At 51.1% G+C, this 11604-nt stretch overlaps 1 protein-coding gene across 1 annotated transcript in view; it reads right to left on the reverse strand.

Annotated features, from left to right (window-relative positions):
- WFDC1 (WAP four-disulfide core domain 1) overlaps positions 1-10334 on the reverse strand; it is a 23324-nt gene extending 12990 nt beyond the window's left edge. Inside the window, exons 1-2 of the mRNA XM_015562934.1 lie at positions 10051-10334; positions 4-24 (exon numbers count right to left, since the gene is read on the reverse strand). Of these exons, the coding sequence (XP_015418420.1) occupies positions 4-24; positions 10051-10302 (273 nt within the window). The 5' untranslated portion in view covers positions 10303-10334. The remainder of the gene's footprint in view (positions 1-3; positions 25-10050) is intronic.
- Positions 10335-11604: the final 1270 nt, after the last annotated feature.

Raw genomic sequence — 11604 nt, forward strand, 5'->3', positions numbered from 1 at the left:
TGCCGGGGGCTCCACTTCCTCGGCCTGCGGGGAGAGGGCAGTGTCAATGGTGCCCAGGGCTGCTTGGAGCTGTGCGCAGCGGGCAAGTCGCTGGGACTCTCGGAACTTCTGAGTCTTCCTGTAAACACAGCGGAAGCAGCCTGGGGGGGTTGCTCTGAGGATTAACAGATGTTTCTCTTTGTAAGAGCCCCCAACGGAGATGAGGGCAAGCCCATCAGCAGCAAAAAGGATAAACGAATGTGAGCAGTTGGTATGTTAGGCATCGATCCTAATATATATATACACACATACATCACATACACTTTATACATCTATAAGAATAGAAGCGTAATGTGCTTATTAGAGTGGACAGCAAAACGACCTTACCAACGTCCTTCCGGAAGTTAGGACAGTGGCCACTTTGTGGTTGGTGACTGGGAGAGCACGGGAGTCCCTAGAGGCTGGCCCTTGCTTCTTGCTGGATCACTTGGTGGTGATTTGTGGAGTTGGCCGCACGATTCTTTGGCCTTTTGGTGTTATGTTTCAATAAGTCAATGAGACACAGTACTTAACATATAGGACATGCAGGCACATGACTAATAAAAGAAGCATGCTAGAGGGGAGGTTGGGGGAGTTTGTCACACCAGGCAACTCACCCTGGGCCTCTCTGACCCCATCCATACCAGGAACACTGTCCTGCTTCTGGACTTGATAGTGGGGTGTGTGGAGGGCAGATCTTATACATCCCCCCCCCCCCCACACACACACATACACACACACACACAGTTAGATATAGAACAAGTTCATTGAGAAGAAACATGCTGGCTTGCCCTGCCTATGCCAAAACTGCTCCTGTCATCTAAATTCCTATTTATAAATCCCCTCGTTCCCCTGCACACATATTTCAAAATCCCACCCCCTGTGCTGTCCAAGTAAATAATGCCTGTCTGCAGACTGGAGTAGTATGTAGCCATCAAAACCTACCCCTAACCTGCTTATGAAAGATCACCAAGACATTATGGTTCATGAAGAAATTAAGGTAAAGAACAGCTTGTTTGCTATGCACCCTGTTTTCAAATATACATATGCACACATGTAATATGTATATATTTGTACTAGAGGCCCATTGCACAAAATTTGTGCACAGGTAGGGTCCCTAGGCCTGGCAGGTGATAAGGGTCGATCGGGGCCTTCTGGCTGCTGGCCAAGGCCTTCCTTCGTTCCGCGCCGCCCCCTGGTGGTTAGCACATATCATAGAGAGCAATCAAACTCCCGGTCTCCTGGTTGAACTCCTGAGGGGACACTTTGCATATTAGCCTTTTATATATGTATAGACTAGAGGCCCGGTGCACAAAAATTTGTGCCCTCAGCGGGGTCCCTCAGCCCAGCCTGTGCCCACTCACAGTCTGGGACCCCTCAGGGGATGTCCACCTGCTGGCTTAGGCCCACTCCTGGGGGGATCGTGCCTAAGCTGGCAGTCAGACATCCCTCTGGCAGCCCAGGAGCCCTCAGGGGATGTCCACTTGCCAGCGGTGAGAAGGCCTAAGCTGCAGTCGGATATCCTAGTGTTGCTGAGGAGGTGGCAGGGGCCCCTGCCACCACCGCTGTGCTGGCAGCCGTCAGCCTGGCTTGTGGCTGAGCATAGCTCCCCTTGTGGGAGCACACTGACCACCAGGGGGCAGCTCCTGCATTGAGCATCTGCCCCCTGGTGGTCATTGTGTGTCATAGTGACCAGTCATTCCCAGTGGTTCTGCTGTTAGGGTCACTTTGCATATTACCCTTTTATTATATAGGATAGAGGCCTGGTGCATGGTGGAAGCTCACTGGTTTGCCCTGAAGGGTGTCCCGGATCAGGGTGGGGGTCCCCCTGGGGTGCCTGGCCAGCCTGGGTGAGGGTCTGGGATTTATTTAGATTCTATAATTGAAACTTTGTTGCCTTTTGTGGAGGCCAGAGCTGGCCAGCTCAGAGCAGATGGGAAGCTTTTCTTCCTCCATCACCTGGAGCAAAAAAGCCTCCTGCTTGCTCCAGCTCCATGGCTGCCGACCGCCATCTTGGTTGGGTTAATTTGCATATAGTCGCTCTGATTGGCTGGTGGGCGTGGCTTAAGGCATAGCAAAGGTATGGTCAATTTGCATGTTTGTCTTTTATTAGTGTAGATAGGCCTGGAATATTTTTTTGGAAGGAGATACAAAAATACACAAGAAACTGTTATCAAGGATTGCCTTTGGAAAGAAGAATTAGGTTCTGAAGCCAAGAGATATTTCTCCTCATTCCTCACTATTTTATTATGTATATAGCTAGTGCAAAAGAGTTTTGTCATGCACGTTATATTTTTCAATTTAAAGAAAACAATTAAACATTTAGAAGTACCTACGAAGAATGCTTAATGACAGGAAAAACACTTATGATATGTTAGTAAAATAAAGAAGGCAAGATACAAAATGGCATATGCCATCTGATCTCGACTAAAACGATAGAAGGTCAAGGGTGCCTAAACATCCTTCCCACACATCTATTGTGGTGGCTGCAAACTCCATGCGCTACTCCTAATGTCCTGTAGAGGGCGTCAGGTCACCTACAATAGGTCCCCAGCAGGCACATTTTGGAATTGGTGTAATTACAAGATCTAGTGTTTTTCAAACTTCCTCCCAGGACCCCTCACCGCCACCCCCGCTCTCCAAAGAGCCTGGACAGGGTGGGTCTCTGGTCCCCACCCCAGCTTCACCCAGAGAACTCATCTTTTCTTCCTAATATAGCTTATCAAATTTATGAAAAGTAAAAATGAGCACAAAGCCAACATGTGCAGGTAAGGAATGGAAGGCTTCAGGAGATTGGTGGTTCTTCCCCAAACAAAGGGAAGATGGGAGCATGGAACTGCTGTCTCCTGGTTCAGCCTTTTCACGGTGCCCTGCTCAGCCCAGGCCCCCGAATTACCAGTGTCATTGTGAATAATTTCCAAGCTGCAAACAGAGGGCATAATCCTACACCATTAGCTCTTAAATCATTTTCTTCAGAATTAACGACATTGGACTCATGTTAGGGTCCCGCCTTTTAAATCCTAATCGAATGTGACAACTGCCCCGGCCTCCTTCCGAGGGTGATGGGAGTGCCCATGCCTGGTCTGGAGGAGTCGGTTGGTTTTTCCACGTAGCCTGTTTTTATATCAAGCCTCATTTATGAAACTGAACGGAAACTGGAAATAAGAAATGAAATACTTTTCACCCACTTTCGACACCTGCCAGGCAAGTACTCCCCTAATGGCACCCCCAACAGAAGGGGTGTGGGGAGATCAATTTTAGATGTGCCACTGCTCTCAGAGGAAAGTTCAAACGTTTCACAGAATTTGGAGAGAACAAAAGAGATAAGCGCCTTAGAAGTCAAATCTCCCCGAGTTATTTAGATGGTGCCTTGGAGACAACAGATGTCGGTGGGCGATAAAGGACTGATTTCCCCAAGGGGCCCAGATTAAAGGATGGAATGCTTGGGAAAATATTTCATGTTCTGCAAGGTGATATTCAAAGAAGGTCCTAAATAAAGGATGTCCCCTGGAGTTCTGAGAGAGAATGGACTTTTATCAAAGAAATAAATAGATCACCGGTCAATGGCTTCCCAGCCCACAGGGGAGGGTGGGTGTCGAAGGGCTAAAGGCCAAAGTCCTTGGGCTAAAGATCAGACCTGAGCTGCCCCCAACCCTTCCACATCTCTGACCTCCCTCCCACCACTCTGCCCTTGCTCATTCCTGTCCAGTGCCCTGGCCTCTGTGAGGCCCCTGGCACACGATAAGCCCAGGCCACAGCGGGGCCTTTGCCTGGGCCGGGCCTCTCACCCAGATGCCCGCCTGGCCCTGGCCTTTAAGCAGCTCCAGACCCCTGGTCACCATGGGAGCACTGTGTCTGACAGACTCATCAGTTTCTTGTTTTTCTCCCCTTATACAGGACTTGGTTTTGTTCCCACCTGTGTCCCAGGCACTTACACTCTCTGCAGCCGCAGCCCGCCCACCCTTCCATTGCCACTGAGTCTGAATAAAATAATAGCAGGTCAAATCCCTCCGGTCAATTGGCTGACAACATCCCTCATGAAAACCCCAGAGGAACCCGGGATCTTGATCTGTTATTTCCATTCCCGCTAAGGGGCTACACAGCAGGTCTATTATCAAGCAGCTGCAACACACATTTCCAGTGGGCGCTTCCAGTATTGCCTGCCTTCCTCGGATATGAATGACTCTCGTAAGGTCAATGGCCTGGTGGCCACTTTCCCCTCCCTGGGGAGATGGGCTTGGAGGCCTCTGTAGATGTGCAAAGCCATTCTGCTGCTATTAGGCAAGTAGGTTCGGGAAATGGCAGTTCTGGCTGCGTTGGTAGGAAGCCCAGTTCTGCTAGTCTAAGCCTGATTCCCAGATGTCCAGCAAAGGAGGCTGGATAAATAGATAATGGCACATCTGGACCTCGGAACACCATAGAAGCCTTTGAAAAGGGGACACAGATCTACCATATTAGCACACGCACCATCTATGTTCAATGACAAACACAAGGTACAAAACAGTACGAATAAGCCAGACACAATTCCATACACTACATGATTCCCTTTATACGAAATGTCTCAGACAGACAAATGCGGAGAGACAGAAAGCAGATGGGTGGTTGCCAGGGGGGAGGGGAGTGACGGCTTAACAGGCCTGGGATCTCCTTTTGGGGTGATGGAAATGACTTGGAACTAGATAGAGGTGGTGACTGTCCTCAATGTCAGTGAATTATTCATTTTTGAATGGTTATGTGAATCTTATCCTAATGAAAATCTCTAAAACACAATACGAGTAAAATCCTATTAAGAAAAAAAATGTGTGTGTGGAGTATCATGGCTTCATTAAAGTCTAGGCAAACACACCCTAAAATGTCAACAGAGCTTATGTCAGAGGAAGAGTTTAAATTATTTTTACTTATTTAGGACAGTCTGTCTGTATTTCTTTACAATAAACATCATTTTTGTAATCAGAAAACAATTTGAAGCCATTTCCATTTAAGGAGAAAGAATCCAATCTCCAGACCCCTCCCAACTTACCCGAGTCCCCACCCCATCCATTCCATTCGCAAGAGCTTTCCCTTTCTTTGGAATGTTCCGGCAACTTAACGGTCCGGGCCAATAAAAGTGCACCCCAGGACTCGTTTGTGTGGTACAGGAAGAAAGCCAATGTTCCTCTAAGCATTATTCACTCTTCCTTAGGAATTTGGACGTCAAAGATCTAAAAATATGTCTCTCCCTAGAACAGAGGACATAGGGTTTCGTGTGCACTGGCGAATGCCATTTCCGGATGCCCTGGGCTCTGAGAGCAGGGTTTGGTGCACGGCTACAGGGACTTCCTGGAAGGGGTGCCCCAAAACTAGGGCTTCACGCCGGGGACAAGCCCAGCTCATGCAGCTGCGAGCAAGGCTGCACACTCGACCAATCCCTTTGGTGTCCGCTGAGCCCTGCTGTGCATGCACCTGGATGTCTTTTAGAACTTTCCATCCCTTCTATCCTGTTCTGGAAGGATTTCACGTAATTTATTCATTCCTTTAATGGTAACGTCATAGTTCCCAGGCCAACGACGTGCCAGGCACGGGGCTGGGAACAGGGAGAGCTGAGCTGAACCCGATGATGCTGTTCTTGCCTTCATGTGCCTCGGCTCCAGGACAAGTGTCAAACACCAAGCAAAACACCAGAGATGAAGCAAACTAATTGCTTTTCTTGGTCATCTGCCAAAGCGGTGCATGAAAACTAAACCGAGCCACAAGGGAGAGAAGGACCAGCTTGGGGAGCCTGAGGGACACGTGCGGGCTGCCAGGTCCTGCAGGGCTTTTGTGCTCGTCACCAAAGGCTGTTATTGTGGATGCAAAAGGGCAATAGACAGGCCCAGGTCAGGGAAGACGCCCGCCTAGGACGTGACCACCCACCCTAAACCGCTTTGCAGCTCCTGGTGGACAAGCGCAAAGGGCGCCCTGGGAGCAGGATGCATGACAAAGGGGTCCCCCTTGCTTTTGGTTGCTGCAGCCCCTCACGATCCCCTCACTGGGCAGGGTGCAGACTGCACAGCTACTTGCCGCTGCCCTAGATGGGAGCTTAGGAACAAAACAGGCCCACAGCACAGCCACATGCTGGGATCAGCGGGCCAGCCGGTCCGCGGGCTGACAGGGGCAACGGGCCCCACCTGGTAGATGCATGGAGAGAATCCTGCAAGTTAATGCATGGCCAGTGCTTGGCCTGACGCACAGGAAATGGTCAGGAAAGAACTGTTCTTACGAGGTTCATTAAATGCCAGGAAAGAAGCCCCAAACACCAGCTCCCCACGACTGACCCTGAGCTCCCGGAAAAGGCCACTAGGCTACTTACAAACATTCCACTCTGTCTTATCTAGCCTCATAAACATTTGGTTCTGCGTTTTGTTTTGTTTTGTTTTGTTTTGTTTTGTTTTGTTTTGTTTTGTTTTGAATCGTGCAGATGTGGAGAGGGTGGCTCTTTGCCAGGCATGGAGCTCAAGGCTCTCTGTCATCTTCTCATTGGACTGCACAGCAGGCGCTCCAGTGCTGCAGAGGAGGAAACTGAGGCCCAGGGGGGAGAAGCCTCCTCCTTACAGGCCTCCGTAGGGGTCCTGTGGGAATAGGAGGCATGCCGTCCCTTCTGGCGCTGAGCCCCGAGCTGTAACGTACACAGTGTCCAGGAAATTCCTCGGGCCCGTTGCCCACTCTGCCAAGGGACAGGGCTTTGAGAAGGTGAGAGAGGGTGCCTGCGGCAGGGGGCAGACGGCCAACGGTGGGTCAGCGTCAACAACCAGCTCTCAGGTGCAGCCTTTGCCGGTGTCCATGGGCTGAGACTCCCAGCGAGGCATCCTTCTAGCCACCTACGGAGGGTTCTGAATGAGGAGAAGCAATAGTTCCTCAATATCTACTGTTTCCCCCATACGGATACCATCGACATAAGCAATCTTGAGAGCAGAGGGAGCAGTGAGAGGTAGTGGAATACGTAGGAAGTGATCCATTTCTAATGAGGGCTTCCTTCCTTTTTACAATTTAAATCACATGATTTACTCTTTCGTAAGGGCTCTGTTTAACTCTCCAAGTGGGTCCAACCTGGCTTCAGCGTGCTGCTGGACCCTGGCCTCGCCCCACCTTGACTTGCCCTCAGGGCTGAAGGTCTGACTAAGCTTGGGGTGGGAGCAGCGGGGGCCACAGGGAAAGTCCTGTCTCTGAGTGTGGGGTCTGCTTCCTAGGACCTTTAAGTTCCCTATTGAACATTTGCATGGGAGTTAGAATCAGAATGAAAAGGGGCCTGGAAGCCATCTGGTCCTCTGCCTTGTTTCCCAGGCACCGGCCTGAGGCTCAGAGAGGGGCAGTGAGTAGCCCAAGGCTGCACAGCTTGTTAGAGATGCCGCTGAGCTGAATTCCTGGGCCTGGACCCTTTCCAGCCTCTCTATCCTCTGAGCCACAAGCCAACAGGCTGTCGTTCCCCAGGGGCTTGCTCTGAGGCAGTTCTGGTATGAACCTCTCCTGCCTCAGCACTGGGCACGGGGAAGCTGCTGGTGCTAGTGCTCACCAAGGCGCCTTCCAGCGCATCGAGGGGCACACTTCAGTGCTTGCTCCTGACAAGTGATGACTAGAAGCAACTGACTTAGTTTCTGAGGCCCACCAAGGCCTGTGTGTGGGTTTTTAAAATTGATTTTTAGAGAGAGAGAAAGCGAGGGGAAAGAGAGAGAGAGAGAGAGAGAGAGAGAGAGAAACGATGTAAGAGAGAAACATTAATTGGTTGCCTCTCGTATACACCCCAACCAGGGATCAAACCCGCAGCCTAGGTGCCCTGATTGGGAATCGAACCCGCAACCTTTTGGTGTACAGGATGATGCTCCAGCCAACTGAACCATCGGGCCAGAGCCAGGCCTGTGTTTTTAAAGAGACTACCCCATCCCCTGAGTACATCATCCTCAACACCCCCAGACTTGCCATTCCTCCCCATGAGATGTCTGCTCCTAGGACACCCCACAACTAGGTGGAGATAAGACCAGGGGAAGCATCAGAAATCTCTCTGTGGTACCAAGTGCTAACACCTAGGAGGATGCAATCATCCTTTAGGCCAGCAAAAAGCGTGGAGCAGTAAAACCCGAGGGTCCCTCTCCCTCCTTCCACACACAGCCCTCTCCCATAGGAAGAACTCCCCCTCGGGGCTCTGAGACATCAGTTCTGCCCCCAACCCTCAGCCCACATTGATTCTTCTTCCAGGAATGGCCTTTCTCAACTTTATTGTTTTTCCTTTCTCCAAATTCTTTTTTTTTAAATATATTTTTATTGATTTCAGAGAGAAAGGGAGAAAGGGAGAGATAGAAACATCAATGATGAGAGAGAATCACTGATTGGCTGCCTCCTGCATGCTCCATATTGGGAATTGAGCTCGCAACTTGGGCACGTGCCCTGACCAGGAATCGAATCATGACCTCCTGGTTCATAGGTCGATGCTCAACCGCTGAGCCACACCAGCCAAGCTCTCCAAATTCTTAATAATGCTTCAAGATCTGGCCAGGGTCTCACCTCCTCCAGGAAGCCTTCTGTGACTATACCATCTCACATGAGCTTTTCTTCTTCCAAACACCTACCATCATTTCAGCCACTACTACTTTTTTTCCACTCCCAGTGACCTCCTGCATGGCCTATAGAATGTAAGCCCTGGAGGCTGAGATTAGCCTCAATATAGTTTAGTACACCCCATAGTACCTAGGTTCATTAAACAGCCTTTCTCCCATGTCTCTACCTGGAAAACTCCTATTCATCCTTCAAAGCCCCAGATTGAATGCCCTCAACCCTGGAAAATTCTCCCTGACTCTCCTGAGGCAGAGTTGCATAAGTTCTCCTGTGCTTCCATTGTATTTGCCCATAATTTCCCACAAGAATGTATTGGGCACCAACTTAATGACAGCCACCTGGCAAGGCATCAGGAACTATACTAAATGAGACAAGATTAGACTGTACCCTGACGAACCTATATTCCACCTGGGGAGGCAAGCATCAACTGATTTCACCATTATTTAATTAAATGTCACCCACACGCACTGACCACTCGCTATGTGCTATGTAAGCACTTTATGCATATTGAGTCATTTGATGCTCACACATATGCTGGGTGCTGGTGTTATCTCCTTGACGCTTCTATGCTTCTGTGCTTCGAGGTGGGGAGGATCTAAAACTGCACCTTCCTCCCCCCTCCCCCCCCCTCTCCTTCCTGCTTTATATTTCTCCTCAGCACTTGTCACCAAACTCAGTATGTTTTCCTTTTATTTCTCACTCATTTCTGCCTCTCGTACTGTAACGTGGATTCCTGAAGACGGGGATCTGATGTCTGTTTCCCCACAGCCAAGGACAGTGCCTGGTAAACAGTGGTGAGCAAACAGGTTTGTTGAAAGAAACGTATCATTCTGTCTTCTTCAAATGAGCAGATGAGATCACTGGTGCTCAGAGAGGCCAAACAATCTGCCTGACGTCACACAGCTGGTGCACAGCAGAGCCCGAGTTCAAACCCAGACACCTGGCTCCAGGGCACATGCTTCTTGTCACTTGTTATGTCATGCCACCCCTTTGTCCTGCCATCACCTGTCACCTGACTGCCTATGCTGCCCTGAAGGGTGGGAGCTGGTATTGCCATCTTGTACCCACTGGACCCCCACAGTGCCTGGCCCAGAGCCGTTTCCAGCAAACGTTTACTGAATGAGTGAATACCTGCATGAACGCATGCGTACATTGCATACAGCTTTGGGTATTGCTTGCCGAGAGACAGCGCTCAGCTTTAAGCCCTTGGACCCCGGGGCTGCTTGTCAGGAGAAAGTATACTCCTTAGGCAAAAGCACATCACAGGCCCCTGGCTCACTTTTGATGTTCTCTTTGCGTCTTTGCTGCCAGGCAAGGAGCCTTTTGAAGACGTGAGTTCCATCTGCCCAGCGCCCGACTTTGATGAAGAAAGACACCTGCCCTGTCTGTGTTTGGGGGAGCGCTTACAGAACCAACAGCGTCTGGGGATGGCCCATCCCCTCCCGGTCTCCCCATCCAGGCACTTACGTGGGGTTTCTCAGCCAGCCTCGCATGCAGTGCCCGTTTCCAAATGTTCTTGGCAGAACTGGCTTCAAGGAGCAGCAGCAACGAGCACAGGACCCAGATGACCTTCCTTCTGCTGCGGCCCATCCTGCAGCTGGTGGAGGGGTTTCTTCCCAGATGTTCAGAGAGGAGGGCCCCCTTGCCAGGTGGGTCCTTTGAATGGGGAGCAGAAGTGTGCATGGTCTGCCAGACTCTCTTAGCTCCCCCTCCGATCATTTGTCCACGCCCAGCACATGCCTCCACCCCCAGCCCCACCCCCCAGGGGTGGCCTGCCGCCTGGTTATTTTTAGCTTGCCCTATAACATCTGGCCCCAGAGACTCCAACCAGGCAGTTTAGATGGCAGTGGTCAGCTAGCCAGCAGCAGGAGGAGGCACACTCCCCCCGCCCTGACTCCCCCCACTGACTGGCTTGGAGACGTGGCTGGGAGTGGCGCTGTCACTCTGGAATATGAGCACTTCCTTGCCGTCTGGGGCGGTCTCTCCCAGAGGTGGTATGCTGGCTCAGAGGCCAGAGGGCTGGGGCGGGTGGGGGCGGGCACACAGAGAAAGCAGCCCCGTAGGACGGGTGGGGATTCCAGCTGCTACCTCATCCAAACGTTGAGCTGGGCTGACAAACTCTGTCTGCCCAGAGAAGCTTCTTTGGAAGACACTGCTGAATGGGGGCTGGCTGATGACCCATGCCCTTGAACCCGGGTGTCCTCCTCTCTGATGTGGGCATGTGAACAGTGACCGTGTGTTTCTTGAGAGAATTCAGTGAGACTGCGTGTGAAGCGTTCCACATACATCCCCAGGGTGCCGTCATGTCAGCACGTGTGTGTTCTATACAGGGATCAATATTTCACAAGCCTTGCATTCCATCCCGTTCACAGCAACCCCAAGACAGGTACTGTTCTGATGCCCGAGTCACAGATGGGAGGCAGCGGTCTAATACTTGCCCGAGGTCAGGCAGATAGCAGAGCTGGGGCTCACCCCCAGCCCCGTCTGACCACCACGACACACCACCCGGGGAAGTGGAAGGGACCCAAGCTCCAGACTTAGATGCACCTGGGCCCGGTCCCCGCTCAGCTTCTGTCTGTGATGCTGGGACCTCCTCTTCGGCCGCTGCCTCTCAGTTCTGTCACTGGGCACTAGTGTGCGGTCATGTGTGACAGAGGCAGTAGGAAGCTCATGCACCCCGGAGTGGGGGGTTGGCTCTACAAGGTCAAGTATCTGTGCCTTATCGTCTGCACCTCTGCACCTTCCACAGGGCCTGGCCCGCATCAGCACTCAGTAATCACTGACTAGATGCACTGGCTTTCCTCAGTGCATGGCACAGGGTATGGAATACAGTAGGTGCCCAATAAATGTTCTTCAATTGAGATGTCAGTTCTGCAGCAGTATTTGGGCCACACGGACCCAGGCGCCAAGCAGTGACCCATCAGTTAATTTCTTGCAAACATTAACTTATAAAAATGAGCCTTCCAAGTTCTGAGGACAGCAAGGGTGACTTCTCCAGGAACACGGCAGCACTACAGGTTT

The sequence above is a fragment of the Myotis davidii genome, unplaced genomic scaffold, assembly GCF_000327345.1.
Source record: "Myotis davidii unplaced genomic scaffold, ASM32734v1 scaffold77, whole genome shotgun sequence".
Lineage (NCBI taxonomy): Eukaryota > Metazoa > Chordata > Mammalia > Chiroptera > Vespertilionidae > Myotis > Myotis davidii.